The 25,437-nt window shown below is 38.0% G+C and overlaps 1 protein-coding gene and 1 long non-coding RNA gene across 3 annotated transcripts in view; both read left to right on the top strand.

Moving 5' to 3' along the window:
- Positions 1 to 25,437, top strand: part of LOC109412683 (kelch-like protein 17) — a 156,020-nt gene that overhangs the window by 102,529 nt on the left and 28,054 nt on the right. For both annotated transcript variants that reach the window (XM_062850624.1, XM_062850623.1), the window contains exons 3-6: positions 40 to 232; positions 502 to 598; positions 16,731 to 16,852; positions 16,943 to 17,057. In XM_062850624.1, the coding sequence (XP_062706608.1) occupies positions 40 to 232; positions 502 to 598; positions 16,731 to 16,852; positions 16,943 to 17,057 (527 nt within the window). The remainder of the gene's footprint in view (positions 1 to 39; positions 233 to 501; positions 599 to 16,730; positions 16,853 to 16,942; positions 17,058 to 25,437) is intronic.
- On the top strand, positions 7,784 to 8,347 carry LOC134285923 (uncharacterized). The gene is made up of 3 exons (XR_009996802.1): positions 7,784 to 8,008; positions 8,092 to 8,158; positions 8,217 to 8,347. It is a non-coding gene; the product is annotated as an uncharacterized LOC134285923 (long non-coding RNA).

The raw sequence follows: 25,437 nt of genomic DNA, 5'->3' as shown, positions 1-25,437 counted from the left end.
AAAATATACAACGGATTCTTCTTCCTTCTTATCCCACAGATCCCCAGTAGCCACCGAAGGAACCAATGGAGAGGATGTCGCCACTGTAACCAGCAACTCGACGCAGACCCCAAGCGATCTCAGCCCGCCGAACATGTCCGGTGACGACATACTGCCGCAGGCTCACCACCAAAATCCTGGCCACTGTATAGCATCGTTCTCGGCAATTAACCGCATGCGACAGAACGCCCAGGTTAGCAAACAAATTTCCCCGACAAACAAATCCCCCGCCACTGCCCCGTGCAAATGCGAGAGTGTGGTGCTGACAACGACCGATCAACAGTCTAATTAGCACCTTTTCTCGCTTTCCCTGTTGGTCGGTTGGTTGGTTGGTTGGCGCACATTTGCACACGCAAACCCTTCTTGGTCTAGCCATTCTTCTGATTTATGCAAAACCAATTTCCATTTCTATTTCTCGGTGCTCGGTTCTCGTTTCGTGTCGGTCTGCCCGGACGGGAGCAGCTCTGCGATGTGACGCTGGAAGTCGGAGGTGAAACCATCAATGCACATAAGGTCATACTGGCTTCGGTTTCGCCGTATTTCTATGCGATGTTCAATGGTGAGTATACAAACACATAGATACGACGAGAACACAGCCGGAAATGGGTATCTGTCGGTATGAATTTGCACACAAAACCGATTGTGGAATTTATTTGAAATCATGTAAAGCACTTGTTCTACAAGTGGTGAATGAATAAAGGGAGCCGTCGTGCTACATGCGATATGTGGACCGAGCATGGTTGAAGTACCGAACATACCTAGTAAAGTATTATGCGTCTCCATTGTGCCTACTGTTTCAGTAACTATTGATTGATGTTCCGAAACGAATGAAGCTGATGGAAAATCAATTAGGCAGACGTCAAACTGTTCAGCAAGTTGCTATTATTTTCATCATATTCAAAGCAAAGATCCGATGCGCCGCTTGTGATGTTTCTTAATTTTGATTTTTTTAATTATACCAGGGAGCATGATAACCAAAAAATGGAGACAGCGGATTCTGTGATCGTTTGTTGATGTTGATGAATGAAAAATACTCGTTTTGAATGCCTTAGACTGCGTGCGTAGAGCAGCAATAGAGTTGTTTTTAACCCTTATGTGGTACCCAGGTACCCAGCACTCATTGAGAAAGCATGGTGTTGAAAAAAGCAAAAGGGTTGTTGGACAAATAACGATTAATAAGATGCATTTCTTCTTGCATATTTCAGTATTGAAAAATAGTTCGGATTCACATATCCAGAGACTTGGAAATAAATTTCTCTCCGGATAATCGAATCATCAGGATAATCACCATTTGTTTTTTTTCGTATCCTTTTAACTTTTTTGTGCAACTGTTGTTTATTCTTGAAATTTCTCCAGCAAATCCCTCTATGTACTCCAGTAATTCGTTCTGACAATTCCTTCAGAAGCTTCATCTGATGATTTCTCCAAGACGTCCATCTGGGTATTCCTTTAAAACGTACTTCTGGTTATTCATCCAGAAATTTCATCTTCTGAATTCCATCTAGATTACTCCAGAAATGCCATCTGAGGATTCTTCCAAGAAGTCCTTCTGAGGATTCCTCCAGGCCTTCCTGGGGATTTCTTCAGAAGTTTATTTAAGGATTCTCACAAAAGTTTTTTTTCTGAAATTCTTTGGGGGGATTAATTTAGGCATTCGATCTAGGGATTTCCAGAAGAAACTCAGAAACTCAGGCTCAGATTCCTAGAGGGATTTCAAAAGAAACTCCAGGAAGATTCTCAGAAAGACCTATCGAAGGATTCTTAAAAAGAAAAACTGGAAGTTTCATGTAAGGAACACAAAAGAATTCCTGAAGAATTCTTATAAATTTGTTTTTAAAGGAAATGAAAAAAATACCGGCAGTAAATTTAGAAAAGTTATAGAATGCATGTTAAGAGTAGACCAATTTACTAAAACATAAAACTTCATTAATTAAAGCGCTGCAGATTTTTTTTTTTCTTCAATATACAATTTCAAGTCAAGTCAAATGTTTTTCAATTCATTATAATAAGCCATGAATACTCAAAATGTCATTGTATTCGGTACAATGAATCCGGAGATGAAACAGTGGCCTTTTACTATAGTTCTATAGAATCTATAGTCCTACAGAATCATTCTAACTTCATGTAGAAAAGTTCGATTACAACTTTGGACCATTGGTAGAGTTGTTCATTTTTTTGAAAAGAGAAAATGTTGCCATTCGCGATCATTTTATCTATTCACTGTAGGTAATCCTGGAGAATTCTAAATACTACTCTGGAGGGAATCCAGCAGAAGCTCGTGGTGGAATCCATAATTTAAGCATGAATTCCAGAAGAAACTGCTGCAGGAATGCTAAATCTACTAAGCTGCTGGAATTCCAGAAAAAAAAACTTCTGCAGGATTCTCAGAAGGCACTCAGCAAGGAATGTACGACTCTTACACCAGACCAGACTCCTACGAATCCCAGAATCACGGATACGGAACCCATCTTAAGTAAAGTACTAAAGTGCTCCCATTTTCATCCTATCTAAAACGAAGCTAGACAGCACTAATTGTTTTATTTTTGTGTTTTTGTTAGGAGTGAGCAAGCATTATAACACAAAGAGTGAATACAATCAGTGTCTAAATCGTTTGTTTTTTTGAAGTAGGAAGAACATATGGGCATAATACGAAGAAGGATACTTTTGGTTTTTTTTTTCAGCCTTACAGTTTTCAGTGTGCAATTTCAAATAGTTTTAATGAAAGAATGCCAGAAGAAAATCTTGAAAAAATATCCCTTTGGAGCAATTTTGGGAACAACTTCAGTAAGAATTTTAGAAAAAAAAACAGCTTGAAAATACCCATAGGAACTTCTGGAGAACACCCCACAAGAATTTCAAACGAACAGTATACATACGAAGGAGCTGCTAAGCTAGAGGAATTCTAAGATTTCAGAATAAATTCCTTCAAAACATCCAATTTCCGGCAAAACTGGTGAAAGAATCCTCATAGAAACTCCAGCAGGAATTTTAAAAATAAGATCTAATTGATTTCCAGAAGAAAACAATCCGGAGAAATCCCAGTAAGACTCAAAGGTGTTCAAACGAAAGTCTTGGAGAGTTCTGCTGGCGTTTCGGGAAAGTGAATGCAGCAGGCCGCTGCTGCAGCATCCAAGTGATTGATTTTGAGTTCGTTAAGTCCGGCTGATATTTCAGGGAAAGTGGTTGTGGGAGTCGTACGATGCCCAGACATATGCTGTCAAATTCGCATTCGTTCAGTGCCGGCCGGTGTCGGTGTAAGTTTGTGAGCGAGAAAAAGAGTGATTTTAGCGTAAAATACGGCAGCTTGGTAGTCGGAAACCACGAAAAGTCACTAGCATATTCATACCAACAATGGAGAAATAAATGGAGAAACACAAATGAGTGAGTTCATTGTATGTTGTTGTTTTACTGCTAAAATTTAAAGAACGTTCATTGTAAAATAACATTAAATCTTAATATAATATTACTACGATCATGTGACGTGTTTTTTATACTCTTTGAAGTACATTTTGTTTAGTCCTTCATTTCAAGTAACGGCGTTAACTTGAAATTCACAATGTTTATACAGAGTAGATTTCGTTTTGAGATTCAATATTGAACGACCATCTGACGCGGGCAGTGAAGAGAATTGTTAGACAAAAGAGGCACAATACAAGCAACAAAGAAGACGCGGTGATTACTCTTTATCCCAAATGGTAACAGATAATGACATGATCTCGAAAAAATTTTATGCAGACAGAACGGAAGCTGAATTTGTTGCTTACTTTTCAACTCGTGAATAATCAATTACTACCGACCCAAAATCGAACTTTTTGGATGATACATCTTCAGCAGCGTTGCGGAGTTCACCGACCCGAAGTTACCGCTCGAAAATCACAATGCAAGCCGTTGAACTGCACACTCAGATTCAATTTCGCTGTTCGGTAATTATTTTGCAGGAAAAATTCGGTAAAGTGGAAAAACTACCATTTTTCGGTAAAGATTTCTTATTTTACAATATTTCGGTAATTTTGTTACCGATTCGTTTGTAATTTGATACTGTGACAGCATCTTCTGTCAAAAAGTTTACAGTACGCACTGTAAAATTGGATTTTTACCGTATACTGTAAGATATACTACCGAAAAAGTTTGTTAACCATCCCCACTTTACCAAAATTCCGTAATGTTTCTAGTGACGCTTGCGAAATGTCAAACTGGTGATGTGTTACATTTTTATGCCGGTTTCAAAAGTTCGAAGTTATAGTGGCCTCCAAAAATCTAGTTTAGTGACCTGTGCAATATGATTATAGTGAACGGAACATCACATATGCTGGAATATGGTAAGTATTCATCATACATATTTTTTTCTGGCCTTCCCCCATTTAAATAATCAACATTCCGTTTCAGGCTGTCCGCTGTTTACATGATTCAATGGATGGAAACTCGCGTCGCGTTCAAGCTACGGATCAATGCCGAGAAGAAAATAGTGAAGTGGATATAATTTGCTTATAAAAATGAACAAATTTATTTGAAAATTCGTAAATAAAAATCCAATGAGCCTTCGCCTGCATCTTTCATTCTTAGAAGTACCGAAAATCTGTACAACATCCAAATGAAAACAATATATTACCGAAATCCTACGGTAATTCTTAATTCACATTACCGGAGAAATTCGGTAATATGTGACAGCCTTTCGAAAACATCATTTACCGGATGTTCGGTAGTCGTTTGGTTTACCGAACGGATTACCGAACGTTCAGCTGTTGAGAATTCGGTAAATAATTACCGTATACTGTAAAAAAAATCTAAGTGTGTGTTGTGGCTTTCTCAGTCTAAGAGCATTGAAACGGCTAGTTTGGCATAGCCCGACGTTTCGGTCCCGTGTATTGGACCTTTTTCAAGGGATAACTAAAAATGATATGCAACATTAGAACATAGACACATTACAAATATACACTAAACATACGCAGTCAACCGTCTCTCGTTATGCGGTTTTTGAATGCAGTTTGAGAGTTGGAGCTTCTTGTAATGCCCTAATTTGTACAAAGAAATGTTATTAAAAATGCTTGGTACAGATTTTGTACCAATGCGTCACGTGCAACCATAGTAAGTTTCTTGCTGAAAACCCACAGCTTTGTGTCCTAGAATCTGATAAAGGCAAAAGGATGGTGATAATGCTTGTCCAGGAGTACGATGACAAAATGCTCGCGCTCCTTAACGACTCTGCATACAAGGTCCTACAAAACGATCCCACTGCTAGTCTTCAGAAGAAAACGAACAACATGGCAAAACGGCTGGCCGGTCTCAAGCTGATTGACCGATCCACGCTCGGCAGATTGCAAACCCAATCAGCAACCTGCCCCCGCATATATGGACAACCGAAGGCGCATAAACCAAACCTGCCGTTGCGTCCCGTTGTGCCTAACATCACGGCCCCCACGTACCAGTTGTCGAAATTCATCGCTCACATTCTACAAACCACCTTCACCAGCCAATACAACGTCAAGGACAGCTTTACATTCGCCCAGGAAATCAACGCAATCACCATACCGTCGGAACATGTCCTCGTCTCTTTTGACGTGGTCTCCCTATTCACCAACATTCCGAAGAACCTCATCATTCGCAGTATCATTTTTCGATGGACAGATATCAAAAAGGGAACAGATATCAATTTGGATCTGTTTTTAGAAATGATAGAACTACGTCTGGACAACAGCTACTTCAAGTTCAGAGACAAATACTACCAGCAGACGTTTGGAACTGCCATGGGTAGTCCCCTGTCGCCGATACTTGCAGACTACGTTATGGAGGATTTGTTCGGGACGGTCATCAATAGAATAGGATTCACCCCTCCGGTGATAAAGAAGTACGTAGACGACCTGTTCCTCGTCCTACACGAATCCCAGGTCGAGCACACCCTGGCAATCTTCAACCAATACGACCCACACCTACAGTTTACCATGGAATTGGAGAAGGAAGGCGCACTCCCTTTCCTCGACACGCTAGTCATCCACAACACCGACGATCACACGCTCCAAACCAGGTGGTATTCGAAGGCAATTTCGTCTGGTCGCCTGCTGAACTACCATTCATACCATCCAACAAACATGAAGCTGAACGTAGCCACCAACTTCATCAAACGTGTAACACAACTGACTACCAGCATGCCCATTGAACAGCAGAAACACATCATCTTCCAGAATCTGCGGCAAAATAACTACCCATCTTCCCTCATCAACCGATTGATGAATCGTACACGAATTGCAGTAACACCAAACACAGCTCACAGCTCATTTCACGCCGAAGCAGAACCACAACAATCCCCTCAGCCACCTGCCAACCACCACCCAACGCTCGAACCGCAACCACCGCCACCGCCTCCAATTCCACCGCCACCAGCCAACATAAACACATCAGAAGTTCCTCCAACCGAAGTCCAAGCAACCGCCGCAACATACAAATCGCTTCCAAACATCCCAACACTAACGCCGACGATCATCGGAATCCTGAAAAAAGATTACTAGTTAGTTAAAATCACCACTAAAACAGAAAAGAGTGTCAAAACTCTTCTAAGACCAGTCAAAGACCCAGTCCCTCAGCTAGATCAAAATAACATTGTTTACAGCATTCCCTGTACAGACTGCGATAGGGTTTATATTGGCATGACCACCAACCAGCTCAAAAAGCGATTAAGTGGTCATAGATCCAATATAAACAAACTAACACAATCCAACATTGATGTAAAACAAGCAAAAACTGCATTGATCAAACACATGATTGAGGAACAACACACTTTTAACTTGGAAGGCACGAAAATAGTCGATCGTACATTCCGATCCACAGCCTTACCAATGTTAGAAATGTGTCATATCCAGAACACACCACACACAGTAAATTTCCGTACAGATGTAGATAGCTTGCACACCAAAAATCGATTGATAGTTTCAGCAAAATGCTTTGCTGAACCATAACCAGCAAACATACACTTTACTGAAAAAATCAGCAAACCAATTTTGTTTGCTGAAAATCAGCAAACTGGACTGACTTTCTGAAATTTCAGCAAACTTTTCCGACCGCTCGCCGACCGTGAAAAAATAAAAACAAATGGCGTTGTACATCGTTTGTTTTTCGGTATCGCAAATTTTAAACTGAATTATTACTTAAGTATTACTTAAAAAGTTGTTTCATCGAAAAAGTGATTCTTATAAATCATTACTTAATGTGACACCTTTTGGTAGGTAGGTATCAAAGTATAAATAAATAACTGTAATATTATTTACGGAACTTGTTTCTTCCAGACGATAGCTCAACCATCGGGAAATGTTCATCAGTTTATCCTGTGCGGCTTTCCCGGAAGGTTTCAGACACATCAGGATCCATTGACGACAGCCAATATTTATATTTTTTTCATTAATTTCAAATAAATCTGTGAAAATCGAATTTTATGTTACTAATCATTTAATTGCAAACAAAGAAATACATTTTTTTTAATTATTTTGGTTCAATTTGCTGAAATCCATCAGCAATGGGCTGCCGGATTCCACGCCGGTCGAAATAACTGAATTTTCAGCAATCTTCGACAATTTGCTGATTTTTTCAGTAAACTTTTGACATTTGCGTTGACATTTGACTTTGCTGAAATTTTCAGTATTTTTTATTGCTGAACGGATTGCTGAATTTTCAGCTCGGCAAAATTCAGCAAAACTTTGCTGATTTTCAGCGAAAAAAATTTGGTGTGTGCACACTACTTACGCAGGGATTCTACACACAGTGAAAAGCACACTTACTGGCCGAAAACAATCCCGCCGTAATACACAGCATTTAGCAGTCGACACTACCAATCATACCGAATAGCCGATCAAACGATAGCCGCCATGATTCAAACCTACAGTTTATGTTAGATAGATGTATGTCGCTCGCTGTTATCTGTAGTGTGCAGTGCAAGTTGTCCCAAAAAGATCAAGAAAAATTTATGTGTTTTATGTTAAATGTGAGTCGATGATAATTGTTACCATGTAGATAGTCAGTTCGATAATTTTAGCATTTTTAATAACATTTCTTTGTACAAATTAGGGCATTACAAGAAGCTCCAACTCTCAAACTGCATTCAAAAACCGCATAACGAGAGACGGTTGACTGCGTATGTTTAGTGTATATTTGTAATGTGTCTATGTTCTAATGTTGCATATCATTTTTAGTTATCCCTTGAAAAAGGTCCAATACACGGGACCGAAACGTCGGGCTATGCCAAACTAGCCGTTTCAATGCTCTTAGACTGAGAAAGCCACAACAGTTCAACATTTCCTCCCAGTCGTATACCTCCTACAATGCAAGCCTTAAAAATCTCTGAACTCGTGGTGTGCGATCTTTGTCCTATTCTGTTCAAGTTGGGACAAACCTATGTCGCATTGGGTAGAATGTCGCAACAAATTCAGGTTGCGACATTGTCGTTATTGTTGCGCGATGCTTGAATTTTGCTTCACTGGACGCGGGTGATCGATTGTCTGCATAACATGATTGTAAACCAAAAAGTAATATCGATTGTCATACTGATTACTGACCCAACAATACGTTTCCTACTAACAAGCATTACTTTGTAAGTCTAAACTACACAGTTCAAAAGTATTACATCGTGTTCGCAGTAACAAAATGACCTCCATCGCTTTGAACACAATTCTCCATAGAATTGTAGAATAACAAATGTCTTGCAGTATGGAACTTGCTTACAATTTTGCGTGCAAGAAATTCTTTTATGTAAAATCGAACGAAATTAAATGAAAATTTAAACGCTCTTATATTAACGTGAAGTGTAGTTTCTGTTTTCTTTCTGAGTGAGCTAAGCGTCACGTTCCGTTCAGTCCTGTGTGGAATGGACTTCAGGATTCTACTCCTTAGGGAGCGTCCATTAATGACGTAAGTTTAGGGGGGAGGGGGAGTTTAGGATTGTGTGACGAGCCATGATTAGGTATGAGAAAATATGCTACGAAGAGGGAGGGGAGTAAAAAATCGGCCAAAAATGCTACGTTATTTATGGACGCTCCCTTAGTGGGGGGGTATCAGTAGGTCGGCTGGGGCGGAGAGGCGCGATTGGATTTTCTTTTTGACTCGCGTGGAAAAGTGATGGTGGTTTATCATCAACCATAAGTGACTCCTAGATCGACAACGTACCCTACCCTACTAACAAAATCCTTCCTGAGAAAACCGTAGAGATACAGAGATTTTTGCTCTCCATAACAACTATTGTCTTACTAACATTCCTTTCTATTCTCCATGACCGTAAGGAGGGAATGCTTTGAATAGTTCTTAGTAATGAAGCATTGAGATTTCATTATTGATATTATTCCTTTACATGTACTGAAAAAAAAACAACCATAATGTTTCGCCTCACTTTGCCTAGGGTATAACTTTTCTCACAGGCGTCCGATCACTTTGCGGTCTTCGACAAAGTTGTTTGGCATATACCTACAGGGTGCGGCAGGAAAAAATGCGAAAAGTTCAAGGCACTATTACACGCTAAATATGGGATATATATGACTATTTATTCATGACAGTGTATCAGTCAATGTCTATATTCTAGCACTGAAAAATAAAAATGAACACATTTGATGTTTAACATGTGATAATGTAGGCCTAATAAGCAGATATCAATAAACTGCGCGCCCAATGGTCATTAAACAAAATGACTATAACAGTAACAAAATTAGCTCAAATTCGATGAACAACCAGACCACACTGATCCAGAGCCATGTAGTGTCACATACCAGATGAAATAAGTACATATATTTGATGATATTGTAGAGAAAATCAAAAATTTTGTTTTATCAGATGCGAAATTTAGCGACCTGTGTGATTTTCTGCGGTTTGAAAATTCTGGTTGTCTTCATCTTCAGGCGCCGCCCTGTAAAGGTTAGTGACCAAAATGGGAAATTTTTTAATTAACTTTTCAGAAAACTAGCCTATTATAGATCATGGAACGTTGAAACATAGATTGGTTAATGTCAAATGGACGAAAATGAGGTTTGAAGTTGAAAAACACTTTCGCATTTTTTCCTGCCGCATACTGTAGTCACCTACAATAATATCAAAGGGTTTTTGCACTAAACACTTACAGCGCCACCTAGCAGCTAAAAATCGAAAGCTTCAGATTTCTGCGTACATTTGGCCACGTTTTTCCATACAAACTTCAAGCACTTTGAGCGCCTCCTTAGGCTTAATCTTTTTTGCTCAAATTTTGAACGTAGCTTCTGGGAGTCCAAAACAACCGATTCAGGTGGTAAGACTTGGCATTTATCATTTTTTTGTTTTTCTTATCAATGTGGGCCACCCCAAAAAAAGAGTATTAGTTTTAGATTTTAGAAAAAAATATCAGCATATTTAAACTTTTTATGGAGTCTCGACTAACTTTCAAATAGGGCCTATGAAAAAAATTGAACACATGCAAATGAAAAATCATATCTCTGAAACTGCTTGTTTGATCGGAAAACTGTCTTCGGCAACGTTGTAGATTAATAAATGTGGCTCTTAGAAAAATACACATTGAAAAATTTATTTAGTTTTTGATCAGTGGGGTGAAATTGATCGACGTGAGGGTCATTTTCATTTGTTAAAAATATTACTTTAAACTTAAAACAATTTGTAGAAAATGACCATCATCCGGCTAAAGGATTATTGAATGATGATTTACATGTTTTACAGTCAATTAGTCACATATTTCTGTATTAAATTCAATATTTTCCGTAATTGCGTGTTTGGAGAATCTCAAATACCCTTTCAAACTTTTGTTACCGTGGCTGTAATGAATATTCAAATGGATGCTTTTAGCTGCCAAGTATTTGCTAAACACGATTTCATCATCAAAAGTTTTATAGATATTCAAATTTATACATAAAATTGCACTTTTCCGGAAGTAATCACTTTTTCAGTATGAAAAGTGCTTAAAGTATGCGGCGTTTTCATGAAATTTATTAAATTTTTAAACTTGAATAATTAAAAATTGAGAAAACTCGTAAAAGTTTTGCGTAGCATTTCGCATTCTGGGGTGGTTAATTCAGGTGGAAAACATATTTTTGGCACATGCAAAGGTATTTCATTTACTGACCAATTTCATCCCGAAAGCAAAATTATTGATTTTTTATTTTAAATGATATTTACCTATTGCAATAAAATGATTTGTAGTTAGAGTATCAATCTCGTTGACTGATGAGAATCGTGGTCGTACTTGTTTTATTGCTTTTAGTTTGACTTTCTTTGTGTGATCGACTGTACGTTGGATGATATCTTTAATTTGCATTTCAGTCTAATTTGGTCAATCAAAACAACTATATGTTTTCTTAACCCGACGTTTCGGTCCTTATTGGACCTTTTTCAAGGATTCTGTAATGTTTGAGTTTGACCATATCGCTGCATTCGAAATCACGGTAGCATTAGTAGAACATTTTTGACAGCTCCTCCCCTTAAAGTATATTCTCCCATACCTAATAGAAGGTTCCTAGCAATATCATAAACTTCCCCTAAAATGCTACGTCTTTAATGAACGGTTCCTAACAACAAATACTTCATGTCATCATTTTGCGTGTTTCTCTTCAGGTGAAAACAAAAGTTTTTATCCAGGGCGTTCTTTACAGATATTTTCATATATTAAATTAAACATAGCTCCATATGTTTGATTCACAAGTCTATCTAATGCAAAGTATTTATTTCATTCTCCTATGAATAAGGAAACTTTTAAGTTGAAATTCGACTTCTGGTTGATATTCTGAATTTCTGTGTAACATATCTGGTATTCTGATTTTACCCGTAACGTGGATAGATCACCTTATAATGGTGCGTTACGGTGTAAGATTTACCATAACAAATTTTGATTTCTTGATTCTCCAGCTTGGTTGATTTAAATGCAGGAGAATTATAAGATCAAAATTTGTTTTTTTTTCTTGTGTTTTGTTTGATTTTTGTATTTTGTTTCTTCACTGCTTCAGTGTTATTTGCTTGATTTTAACTTTAATATAATAATGATTTGTTTCAGCGCTGATCAGGTAAACAAAGTTGTAATTGCAATGTAGGTCAATAAAAATTCTATATATCATAATAATAATATTTAATATTTCAGGTAAAATCAGGTAATTGGTCAACCATATAATTATATTTAAATTGCATGATACTTGGGATTCTGGGAGGGGTAGCCTAAGGAAGCTAAATGAACTGGTTTCTGGGCAAATGTTCGTGGGGTGGCCAGACTTTGTCAAGAGATAACAACATTCTGTTAAACAGAATGAACTTTATTCTCACAAAAAAAAAACACGAAGGTAAAAAAATAGCTTTTTGAGATATTTAATTTTCAGTAACAAAATTCAGTTTTTTCAGAAGAAAAACTAAATAAATTTTTTCATTGTGTATTTTTCTGAGATCCGCCATGTATTATTCTACAACTTTGCTAAAGACACCTTTCCGATCGAACAAGCCGTTTCCGAGTTATAATTTTTTATTTGCTTGTGTTCCATTTTTTCATAGGCCCTATTTGAAAGTTAGTCGAGACAAAATATGAACTTTTGATATGAAAAAATGATTTCTCACATAAAAAGGAATAGTATACAAAAATATCAAGTAGATTAAAAAACATTGATTAAAATGGATTCGTGCTGGTCCGTGGAAAGCCTCAAGGAAAGCCTCTACTGGAAACAATAGCTAAAATTTACTCCTCGACCAACATCATCATAACAAATTTAGCTATTGGTCAGACGTCCTAGGAACATTTTTTGCTATTATTTTCAGTACTTTTACCTCTTATATCAATCAAACCAATAGCACGTTTCGATCGTCACTACTTAACCTTTGCCCGGGTTACCTCACCCTAATCTGCCAGGAAAAGGTCTACATTCACACACCAAATTAGTAGTGCTGTAATGGTTTATTTGCGTTGCGTAATGAACCATTACAGCACTGTTCTCAGTTTTGATAAACTTCTTGATGCTTTCTGGACAAAGGTTTGAAAAATGTTGACAGCTGTACAGCACAACCTGCTATGATCAGACTTTCTTAAACATGGCTATGAACATCAGTGTGCAGTTTGATGAAAATGTTTTGTTCAAAACTATCCTGAAGTGGTTATTTATGAAATTCTATTCTAGTCTATTATATTCTAGTGCTTGCACAGCCAGTATTATATTGTATTCTTCTGATATTTTCTTGTCAGCATTAATATTTGCAGCACATGATGTGGCACAAATATTAAAACGGCCAGGCCCACTGTGCAGACTAATGGGTTGGAAGATAATTCAAAAACTTAAGACAATCAGATTATCCACTTATGAATAACATGATTGACAAACCTTTTTGAACTGAATGAAGGAAAAAACTGGGACAACCATACCAACCGCTTCGTTTTAGGGGAATGGTGTTTGGATATCGTTTGGACATCGTTGGGAGTGGTACTGCTAAGAAGGTTAATACACACTCCGTTATAGTTGGGGTCTTTTCTCCTGGGATGGGACACAGGCATTTCCCCATGTGCCCTGGCTTCAAATCCTGAACTTAAGCGCCATTACTCGCTCTCTGAAACAAGAAAAAAAGTATAATGATCCCTTCCCCGAATGTACAGAAAAATAAACCTATATAAAAAGCAAAATAAAATTAGGGAATTGAAACCAATACACCATTATTTAAAATAAAAAAAAATATAATTTCATAAAGCCGTATCATGATTTACTAAAAACAATTTCTTCCTGAACCTTTACTATTAAAAATTGATGCACAGCTAAACTTGTTCCATTGATTTGAAAAATTTAGTCAATCACTTATCAAAACATTTCGTTTAAGCACTTTTTCGGAATCGCCATTTTTACAAAGAGTCGTTTAAAGTTGTGGTGGGAAGGAAAGGATTGAACAAAGCATGTGATTAAAATTAAAATGCTATAACCTTTGCTAATTACAATGTTTTGGTCTAAAATTAATATTTTGCTACACTCTTCCAAAATAACAATGAATTTTCATAGTTTGGAGGAGTGAACGTCACTCATTCAAAAAGGATTCTAAACCTGGACGCCCGAAAAAGAATAGAGTTTGAGCTCAAATACTTCAAAACGCATTCTTGTGCAACTCGAATTAAGGAAATGTCCTAGAAAATGGGCTAATCTTAGGTTTGTGGTTAAAATTTGGTTGAGATGGCCAATATGCAATGGGAAAATACATCTAGTAAATTTGTTTCATTTACCGAACCACCCATAAATTAACAAATACTGTTAGAAAATATTACGAATTTGTTAGCTACTTTTATAAGATAAGATAAAATAGAACTTTCTCACCAAGTTTTCAATTTTAAATTCCGTAAACTCCGTGATAAATCTTGAAGGAAAGGCCTGCATTGTTAAACCCAGGAATCTTCCATAGATCCGCTAGATGATTTTCTCCTGTGGTACTTCTGACGAAATCTATCGGGCTCATTCAATGTAGGAATTTCTTGAATTCCCGCTTCACGAGGATTTCAGAAAAAAAAATATTTAGGTAAAATGTGACAGCACCAAACGCAGAAAACTGAAGTGTTTATTTAAATATGAAATTGCAAAAAAACGTTGCACGCAACTCGGTGCAGAACACGATTTTTACAGCACTCGTCATAATTTTTCAACTCTGACTTGCTCGAAAGGATCGTAGCAAGCCATCCTCGCGTGCGGACGTCAAAAGTTTGCTCCCGTCGAGGTTGTAAAATTTTTCGCGATTCCGCTGGTGGCGTGACACCCGGCCCTACGCCACCCGATGATTGCGATAGCTTGGCGTCGTGAAACTTATCGGGAAATTTTACATATTGAGCGCGTGATTTATGGCCTAGCGATGACCAAGAGGCTCAATGAAAGCAGATGTCGTCGCCTTGGACAAATTTTGGTGAGATTGTTCTGATTATACTTTGTTTTACAACTGAAATATACTAAATACGTGCCAGCATCAAAGAGAATATCTTTGGAGCAGGAAGTGTGCCATTATTACCCTTATCCATTTGATAATGATATTATATGCATGCGGGGCTTATTGTTAGTGGAAGTGACTTCTGAATGGACGTGTCTCTCCAGCCATTCTGAGATGGGTCACTGAATCTGCAATAGAGCTATCACCTTCTAACTCCCGGACTAAAGCTATCTACAAACAGCTCAGAACAGCATTGCAGACAGTTTTCTTCCATAATATCACTGCCGGACAGTGGGTGTTAGATGGAAAACACACACACACACACACACACTCGTCATAATTTTTCAACTCGGCAAGCCTCGTTGGATAAATGTACGACTCTTGATGTAAAAATCTTCATTCTGCACCTTGTTGCGTAAACGTACTTCGTACTATTACACGATTTTTTAAACGCAAAACAAAATATCGTGTAAAAAACAGAATTACACTCATTGCACAATTATGGGTCACACTCAATTATTAGTCACTTTCCACTTTAATAGATAAATACTAACTGATTGCATGCTTTTGTTAGCTATTATCATTTTTCGTTCATAAGTTGATTTTTTTTTGTTTCTCTATACGTATCGCACACAGGCTCATACGTCAAAACATACATATTTTCAATAATTTTTGTTCGGTGCAAAACCATCTGTCAAAGTAACGCTTCAATTGTGAATATCGGAAAGTGCGTGCGCTGCTTTCGTAAGCTCTGTAAAAGCGAGCTTTAGTGTTTTACAAGTGCGAAATGGTATCGTCACCAGAATAAAGGTATAATTTACGTTCTAAATGTAGAAATTCATGTGACTGCAGCTAATTGAAGCTTATTTCAGCCAAAATTTAAGTGACTCATTATTGTGCCAAGGAACACCGAAAATCACACAATTATGGGTCACTTTTTGTGCAGCATAATATTGAGAGTTCTGCGTACATGGGCATTGCATACTTTTAGGCGTTTATTGGTGGTTGTGTTGGAGGTTTTGTCCCAATTTTGAAAAAATGATTCCAAATCGTGAAAACACGCTTCGTTAAGAGATTTGAGACCATGGTTTAGATTCTACTATAGTTGATCTATCGAGAATAAGTGATCATTCATTGAAAAAATAGACAAAACATTATTGTTGAGCCGATTCCTCTTGAGTGACCCATAACAGGCAACAAATTGACCCATAACTGTTACACAGCCAATTTTGACCCATTATTGTGGTTTTCATTATTCACCAACATTTTAGTAATTTTCACCGTCTAAAGTGAATTAAACAAGCAGATTTTTATATAAAACAATAAAAAGGAGTTTCAATGTAGAGAATATAAAATAAAAAAAAGTTTTTTTTGTATGAAAAACGATTCATATTTTTTTTTTTTTTTTTTTTTTTTTTTTTTTTTTGTGAGGCTTTAAATTTATTAATTTTAATTCATTCGCCTCCAGGTTCATATTATGAAATTATTGTTCCTTGAGTGACCCATAATTGTGCAATGTGTGTAAGTGTAAATCAGTTCAGAAAAGTGTAGGCCGTTATAATACTGACACACACTGAAATGAGTTACATAAAATAACAATTATGCTTTTGAATTGCATAAAAATTGATTCCAGCTCAAATTTTCTTATTTGAGCCAAACCCCTAGCTGAGCTGCGGGGTGTTCTATTTGACACCGTTCCATTCAACTCTTGCTGGGTTCAACGTACAAATCACACCTAACTCGTCCTGAATCGAAATCGAATTCCTGGCCAATCCAATTCCAATGATTTTCCTTTCCTTCGCACGCCCTCATTTCAGACGACATGCTGGAACGGAACCGGGACGTTGTCACCCTGCACGACATCGATCCATCATCGCTCAAACAACTCATCGAATATGCGTACAGTGGCGAGATCACCATCACCGAGGAAAACGTACAGGTAACGTAACGAAAAAAAATGGAGGGAAGAACATGGCACCTATTGTTCTTCCGATTTTCATGTTTGATTCCATCTCCGGTGCCCATCTAGGTCCTGCTCCCAGCATCCAGCTTGCTCCAGATTCAATCGGTGCGGGAAGCCTGCTGCAAGTTTTTGCTACGCCAACTGCACCCATCGAACTGCCTGGGGATTCGAAGCTTTGCAGGTTGGTTCCATTTTCGCCTAAAGTCTATTAGATATCCCAAACCCATAAATCAATTATCGTGTTTCGGACTAATAATTACAAACGACGGTATCTGAGTATCCTCCTACCCCCTTTAGGTCGGTCCCTGGGGGGGATATCTCTATAATTTGGGGCAATTTGCGTGTTTATTATACACGGTTCACTTCCAGTTGTCGCCATAGCGAATTCCGTTGTTTTTTGGTCGTTTAATTGGCAATTAAGGGCTCTTGAATTACTATCGCCGGCTAACAAAACAATTCAGAATCCATTAAAGTATCAGATTTAGCTCCTTAGATATTGAGGCCGAGTAAGGCAGTGAAATTATCCGCTGTTATTGTTCCGCTGTTACTAAGATACAAATCTCAGATTACATATTAAACATCACATAGCTTGATATTTTTTTTTCTTGATTGATATTTGAATCAATTCATAGTTCTAAAATAAGGTTTTATCATCTTCTTGTTGTTGATGATAAATACTCAAAATAATGGAAAATGCAGTAGGTACGAACAGAACCCCCAAACAGCCTGCCTTCTTCACCTCCTTGGAAAATTGTCGAATTCAATTGAGATTGACAGCAAAACAGGCAATCCTGAGTAAATCACATCACGGACAAAATTCAACTGAATAATGCATGTGTTTTCGTTTTCAGTTGGATGGGCAGCTTCACAGGAGAGGCTCCATCCATTTCGTTTGGTAACTGGGCTGTACACACCATTTATGAGCCCTGCGGGAAAAAGCGCAAAAACATCGGAAAATCCGTCGTCAGTCGGCTGATGAATGGTGAAAGTGCTCCTGTCGACACCATGTATTGGCTTTTGTATGAATGTATAAGGATGAAGCATTGCGTCCCTCATGCGAGTTAATAGGGGAGATTTTTGCAGAGCATTACGTTTGATTGACACTTGTAATTAATCGGTACACTTGTCAGGACGATTGCTACAAACATGGTTGTTTGTTATGCAGGTTGAAAGTGAGGTTGATTTATGTCATTGAATCTGACATTCAACTAATCGATGATGGATGATTTGAGTTAATGTTGGGAAACTAAATGTATGTACAGGAAAAACTTTAAACAAATTGATGGACTTTACTTTTCTCGATATTATTCAACGGCCATCTATTTATGACCAAGAACTACTAAAGTTATCGGGTACGTGGAACGAAGTCGATGGAACGGTAGGTTCGTCGAAGAGCACATAGAGATTTAGGAAGCGAATAACGCCGTACGTACGGTAATGCAATACTGCAACATGAAACCCGATAGAACAAACAGAATCACAAGCACCAGACTTGCCCATTTCAGGAGAAAAAAATGGGACTGCTGCGCCAATCTGGAGAAATGCAGAAGTTCTATCAGAAGCTTAACGCTATCAATCGTGCAGCCAATTGGGAAATTTTGCTGACACATTTGGTGGCTCCAAAGAGGAGCACTGCCACCAACAGAGTCAAAGAAACAAAAGCATTCCAAAAAAGGCTAATACACTAGAGTGTATTAATTTCTCTGGATACAGCATGTACACAAGGATGATTTGCAGAAAAGAACCTTTTACTTCCATAAAATTGATGTTTTTTCGTAAGGGGAATTGTCTTTCTTTTGTATATTGTATATTCTTTTGTATCTTTATCGGGACAAGCAATAGAGTTCCTGTAGATATCTAAATTGCTAGTCCCGATAAAGAACGGCTATTTACATAAGAAGGAAAATTCCCCTACTGAAAAAAGTCACATTATTGAAAGCAAAAAATAATGTTGAAAATAAGAGATCTAATACTAACAAGTTTGCCTTTTTTTAATTGAGAGTAGTTCTTTAGTTTTCCTCCTCTCATGTTGAATGTTGTATCCAGAGAAATTAATGCATTCTAGTGTATTATCCTTCTTTAGAATGCTTTTGTTTCTTTGACTCTGTTGGTGGCAGTAGCTCCTCTCTAGAGCCACCAAATGTTGGTGTCAGCACAATCTTCCAATCGACAGCACGATTGGTGTGGTGTTCCTATTGCGCTGGGACTAGACCAAATACTTACTGAATCCAGCAGCACTATTGTGATGATTCCGTGTGTGCCAACCAACAGACTACACGGAACGCGTTATTTTCGTAACAAGTAATGGAATCGAATATTCGGAAGGTGTAGAAAGCATCGGTGGCATCTGTGCAACCGGAACGGATGGCACTGAACTTGGTAATAAAGGTGGACGTGACGGAGAATAGAGTGAATGACCGTGAACCTTGATGATGGTTCGAGCTAAGAAGAAGTTTGCTCTTGAACATGCCTTCGGGGGCTGACAGTCTGGGGTTCGGACTCTTATTGACTTGATTACAAGACTGTTGATTATCGAATGTCACTTTATTTTTCAATCAACTTAGACCTAACCTACTGCTTAATCTAGTACTGCAGGAGAAGGCTGAAACAACATGCATATCTATAGCCAATCGATGCATCCGACAGCAACGATGGCCAATCCAAAGAGAGAAGATAATCTTAAAAGGGGCGTTTACCATACAACTACGTAAACGTACACAAATGCTTGTTTCAACTGTGCGCTGTTAAGTTAGGTCAGCGCTTCAAGTGGAAAAGGGAATTGAGCATATATTATGGGTATGAAATCTGATGCGCGTACTCAGCATGAGCACAGTATGGGAAACAAGTGTGTTGCACAACTTGTGAGGTTAATCGAAGTTGTTTAGGTGTGAATGACATGTTCCATAATTGAACGTGGGAACATGAGAGGAATGCACTTGAAAGAATGCAGACGCATCAGTCCTGCATGTGGAAAAGATATCTTGAAAATGTGCGGGAAAGTCTACTTGAAAATGGACAGTTGTAAACTGTCAAGATTAATATTTTATGATCTTTCAAAACATGCTAGAAAATGATTCTTAACAGATATGGTTATGCTACAACAGGCGTCGGCAAACTACGAACACTGATCCACTAGAGCACCATTCGCTGGTGAACTTTATCTTCTTCACGCTGGAGCCCCCGTCCGTGTGATCGCATTGACCACAATTCTTGCACCGGGTTTGCTGAAACGGACTATCTCTCGTGAAATGTGCATGGCACCGCAATTCCAACAAGGCTTTGCTGCTCCGGTGCCTTTCTGAGAACCGTTTAGTTCTACTGATCCTCTCCAGGAACGGAAACTCCTCCTGCCATGCTGCTTCTTCAGTGATCACACTGCTGCCGGCGAAGACGCTGGCGCTGGCTGTCTCGATCATCGCCGTATCGTGCAGGATTTCAGATCTGCTCCGGTTACGACGTAACGTTCCGCCTTAATGCGGCTAAACAACCTGATCTCCGCATGACTTTCCGCCTCCAGTCCACTAACGAACATGAGGCACTTGAACTGGTTCTCCAACTGCTTCCCAAGCTCGAATTCGACCCACAGTTTGATCACACGGCAGGCAAACTAGACGTCTTGTAGCCTTCGGTGACTTGCCTCTTGACTTGTAAGCACCGATACCGTCTGCTGCCCACAGACTCTGTTGTTCCGAATAAGATTTTCAACTTGCTCACCATGTCATCGAACCTGATCTCGTTGGGTTTCTTCGGAAGGATATAGCTGGTGAACTTCTTAGGCTCTAATGGGCTTAGCTTTCGCATTGCGATTGAAATTGGCATGGAAAAACTTATTTTCCGCATTTTTCTCATTTATATTTTTCCTAAACTATGATGTTGAAATATTGTTTCAAAAAAGTTTGACGAAGATCGCAAAGCGATTCGACCCTTGTGAAGACGGGCTTGGTGGTATAGTGGCTATCGTTTCTGATTCGTATGCAGAGAGTCCAGGGTTCAATTCCTGGCCCGCCTCTCTCCTTATACATTTTATCTTTTTATCTACTTTCTCTCTTTCGCTTCTCTACAAAACGGGGTAACTTTGATAATGCGGGTAACTTTGAAAGTACGACAGACATTGTATAGTTGATCGTATAACTATGATTCCTTCAATCAGTTAAGGAAAAGGCAAACGTGGATCAAAATTATACATATGAAAGTCTATCTTAGAAATATTTTCATCAAAACCAAGTTTGTTCTAAACATTTTGGGTAAAAAAATAAAAATTGTTGATATTTTTGTCATTTGACAACCCCTTCAAACCAGGGTTACTGATTTCCATTTTTCATTTTCTTCCACATTCGAAGACAGTCAGCGGCGAACGGTTGTCGCTTTAGTTGGTGTGTTTGATTGTCAGCGACGACAGCAAACTCCGGTGAACGGAGGGAAGCCACGCTTGGAAATTACTCATTCGTCCACATTCGCATCGCAAGCGATCGAGCGGTGATGCGATTCGTGAATGATACGAATTTTTGATGTATCCAAAAAATGTTTATTATTTTCTTTGCTAATCTAGCATTTCAACAACAATACACTAAAAATGTATGCATTACATGCAAAAATTCTCTTCTAGTTATGATCATAGCCGCTTCGATCGATCACCAGCATTCTTCACCATTCGCCATTCATTCATTCGTGTGCGATCCAAACTGCGACAAACGGCCGCGTCAACGAATATCCATGTCAAACAATTTGCGCATCGCTTCCCACTGGTGATGGGTTTACGTGTTTGATCACGACTATCCGTTTGCTGCATCTTTCTCGATTCGTTGCAGCAAAGAGGAGTGAGAAATGAATGGAGTGAGGCGAATATACCGACCCTTGCTTCAAACAATCTGTTGTACGACTTCGTTTCAACTATTTTTTTTTTTATTCTTATTCTCGGTAGATCCATCATAGTAGATTCCATATATGACCTTGAAACTCTTAAGGTGAATATAGAACGAAGCCACACCTTGAATTTTCAAAAGCACAAATCTGAAAAACCAAATATCCTATCGCGTTGAAAAGTTGATCGATTGGTCACCTGCTGGTCGTGACCAATTGACATTGGCGTAACTAGAGGGGGGGCCAGGGGGGCCAGGCCCCCCCCAGAATCCGCCAGGCCCCCCCCAGAAATTTTTTATGACTTTATATATGGAAATTAGAAAAAAATCTGAAAACCACTGTCGTGGTGACAAACATAGATCTATATTCTCAATTTAGTTGTAAATCGGAGTTTTCAACTAGCGAACTTGGATTTTTCTCCAAATCCGTGCGTCGGACCTAACTTTGGAAGTGGTGCGCTGTATAGCAAACAGCTATACAGCGCACCACTTCCGAAGTTAGGTCCGACGCACGGATTTGGAGAAAAATCCAAATTCACTAGTCGAAAATTCCGGGTTTCAACTGCACGTACTGTAATATAAATTTATTTGGCATAATATGTGTTTAAATTGACAGTTATAGACTGTTTCAGAAATTATAAATACACTAACGATTAACTGCCCTTTCAATTTGAGCAAAATATCCAAAAATGTTTCTTCTAGCTCTTATAGTAAACATGCTAACGAAGCAAATGATACCAATTTTGTTGATGTTTCTGGTAAAAGTTAAAAAATAGGGCTCTGTAAACTAGATGATCAAAATTTGAAGTTGCACAAAGTGGTCAAAAAATGTAGCATAGTAGAGAAGAAAAAAAATCTCCCAGATAAAATATTTAATTTCCAAACACAATAAAAATGGCTGTATCAATAATAAAAGATATTTCTCGATTGGTAAGAGTATTTTTTACTGGAGTATTTGATCAAGAACCACAATTACGGGCCGTCTCAATACAATTTTTTTTGTTTCAAATTTCTCAACAACACCAGTAGCAACAAACGTTAAGCAAACGAATGTCTTAATTACTGCTTACTGCATTCGTTTTTATGGTATGACATGCTTTGCCATCCGAAGGATCGAATGAGCTGAAAAAATAAGTTTATTTAGATTAAATGTGTTCAGGAAAGCTAAGAAACTGTGTGGTAGTTCTTATGTTCCGTAGAAAACCTTAAAAAATAAGAAACTTGATCTCCGAAAAAATGTTGTGGGAATGCCTTTATCGATTTCCCTCATTTTGATCAAGGCATTACTTAGACAACTTGTTGAGAAAGCGGATGTGATAAAAATTTAGATAATTTTTGGTATTTAGTGATAAATCATGTTGAAATCATTAAAAAACACCTTTGTGCAAATGCAAATTTGGAAAATTAAGTTATTTGATAGAGAACTCGACTGTTCTTTAAAATATCAAGACAATTGAAAGGATATATAAAAATATGGAGTACAATATGCTATAACTCTGAAACAAGTTGGTAAAAATCATTAGAACAGTTCATTTAATTGAATAAACAAAGTGTATTTATAATTTCTGAAACAGTCTATATTGGAGACAATTCTCAACTTGTCAGTCTTTACAAGATCATTGTCCAAAATGGTCTATGTAATTAGTTAGTTTTGTTTGAAAATATTATATAATCAGAATTATATAAAAAGCAATACTTTGTACATCTTTTTTTAAAATCGCTGAGATATTAAATCTAAATGATAATTTCCAGAAATTCTTGGATGGGTATCTTTAAGAATCTTTTATTTAATATATTTAAAAGCTGGTGCTGCAAGATGTAATCGTAAGTTTGAAGGTATTCATGTTTGGACTTGTAAAAGACTTGGTATTCATGAGATAATTGTGAAAGAATTCCTGAATGACTTCTTGGAGAATTTCTTGACTTCTATGTCCCTCTAAAATTATCTAAAAGAATTTCAATACAAATCGCTGGAGGAATTCCTCTAGAAATCCTTCAAATTATTCAAAAAATCTACAAGTTATCCTAAGAAAACCCTGAGGTGAATCCCTGAAAAACATTATGAACGGAATACTGTAATTTTTGAACTGACCGCTGAATAAGTTAAAAAAAATCCCGAGAGAAATTTCGGAAGAAATCATTACAAGAACTCTCGGAGCAATACCTGCAGGAATCCCTGGAGTAATTTGTGAAAGTATACCTGGAGGAATCCCTGGATGAATTCCTGGAGGAATCCGAAGAGCAATTATGCTAGGAATTTCAGGAAAAAAAATCTGAAGAATCCGCATCAGAAATTCCCGTAGAAATTTCTAGAAATTTTTTTAGATGAATCCTTGGAGGAATTTCTGGATGCATTCCTGGAGAAATCCTTAGAGGAATTCTTCAAGAAATCTCAGGAGAAGTTCCTAGATGTATTTCTGGAGGATATCCGGGAGAACCTTCTGGAAAAATTCCATGCGGAATCTCTGGAAAAGTTCCTGGACTAATGCCTGGAGCATTAATGGATTTTTTTTTATTATCGTACAAATTGGTATGAAGTTTCTGAAGGTTAATGAAATTAGGTAGGAATCATATATATTTGAAAATTTAAATTGAAAAAAATCAGGGTCGCCTAATTTTCCGGAAAACTCCAGTGAAAATCAAACATTTTCCACAGATACCACCTACTATGAAAAATCATAGAACGAAGCATCATAGGCACATTTTTTTTGTGAAATCATAAGCAAATTTTCTCAGCAATTCCAAGATGCATTTCTGGAGGAAATCCTAGAAAATTTCTTGGACAAATTCCAGGCGGATTCCCTGGAAAAGTTAATGGATTGATTGATTGTTTTGTCTTTTTTAAAGATACTTTCAGCCCTTGGCTCCAAAGTTAATAGATACATTTCTGAAGGAGGCATCCCTGGAGAAGTTCCTGGAGTAATACCTGGAGCATTAGAGAAATTTCTGATGAAATTCCAAGATAAATTTCTGGAAGAATTCCCAGAGGAATTTCTGAAGGAATTCCAGGAGGAATTCTTGGAGGAATCTCACGGAAGAATCCTTAGAGGAATCCCTGCAGGAATTTCTGGTATATTCTTGGAGGATTCCTGGTGGAATTTCTAGAAGAACCCGTGAAATAACTCCTGGACGGGTTTCTAGAGGAATCCCTGGAGTTGAAACTCATAGATTAATTCCTAGAGGAAACCTAAGCATTCCCTTGGAAAAATTCCTATAGAATTTCCTGAAGAATCTCCTGAAAGAATATCGGAAGCAATCTCTAAAGGATTTCCTGCAGAAATTCCTGGAGGAATGCTGTAGGAATTTCCAAAGAAGTTCCTGGATCAATTTCTGAAGAAATTCCTGTAGGAATTTCTGAAGAAATACCTACGGTAAATCTTGGTGGAATTTCTTGAGGAGCCCCTGCGGTAGTAATTTCTGAGGTATTCCCAGAGGAGAATCCCTGGAGATATTCGTGGAAAGAACCCTGGAGAAATCCCTGAAACAGATTTCTGGAGGAACCTTAGGAAGGATTCCTGGAGGAACTTCCGGACAAGTTCCAGGTGGAATTTCAGGAGGCATTTCTGGACAAATCTTTATAGGAAATCTTGGGGAAATTCCATGGAACTATTCATGGATGAATTCCAGGAGGAATCCCTTAATCAATTCTTGGAGGAATCCTTCAATGAATTCCTGGAAGAATTTCTAGAGGAATTCTGGAAG

This window comes from Aedes albopictus, chromosome 2, assembly GCF_035046485.1.
Source record: "Aedes albopictus strain Foshan chromosome 2, AalbF5, whole genome shotgun sequence".
NCBI classification, from domain to species: Eukaryota; Metazoa; Arthropoda; class Insecta; order Diptera; family Culicidae; genus Aedes; species Aedes albopictus.
Note: the sequence above shows the minus strand (reverse complement) of the source record. Positions and strands in the feature narration are given on the sequence as shown.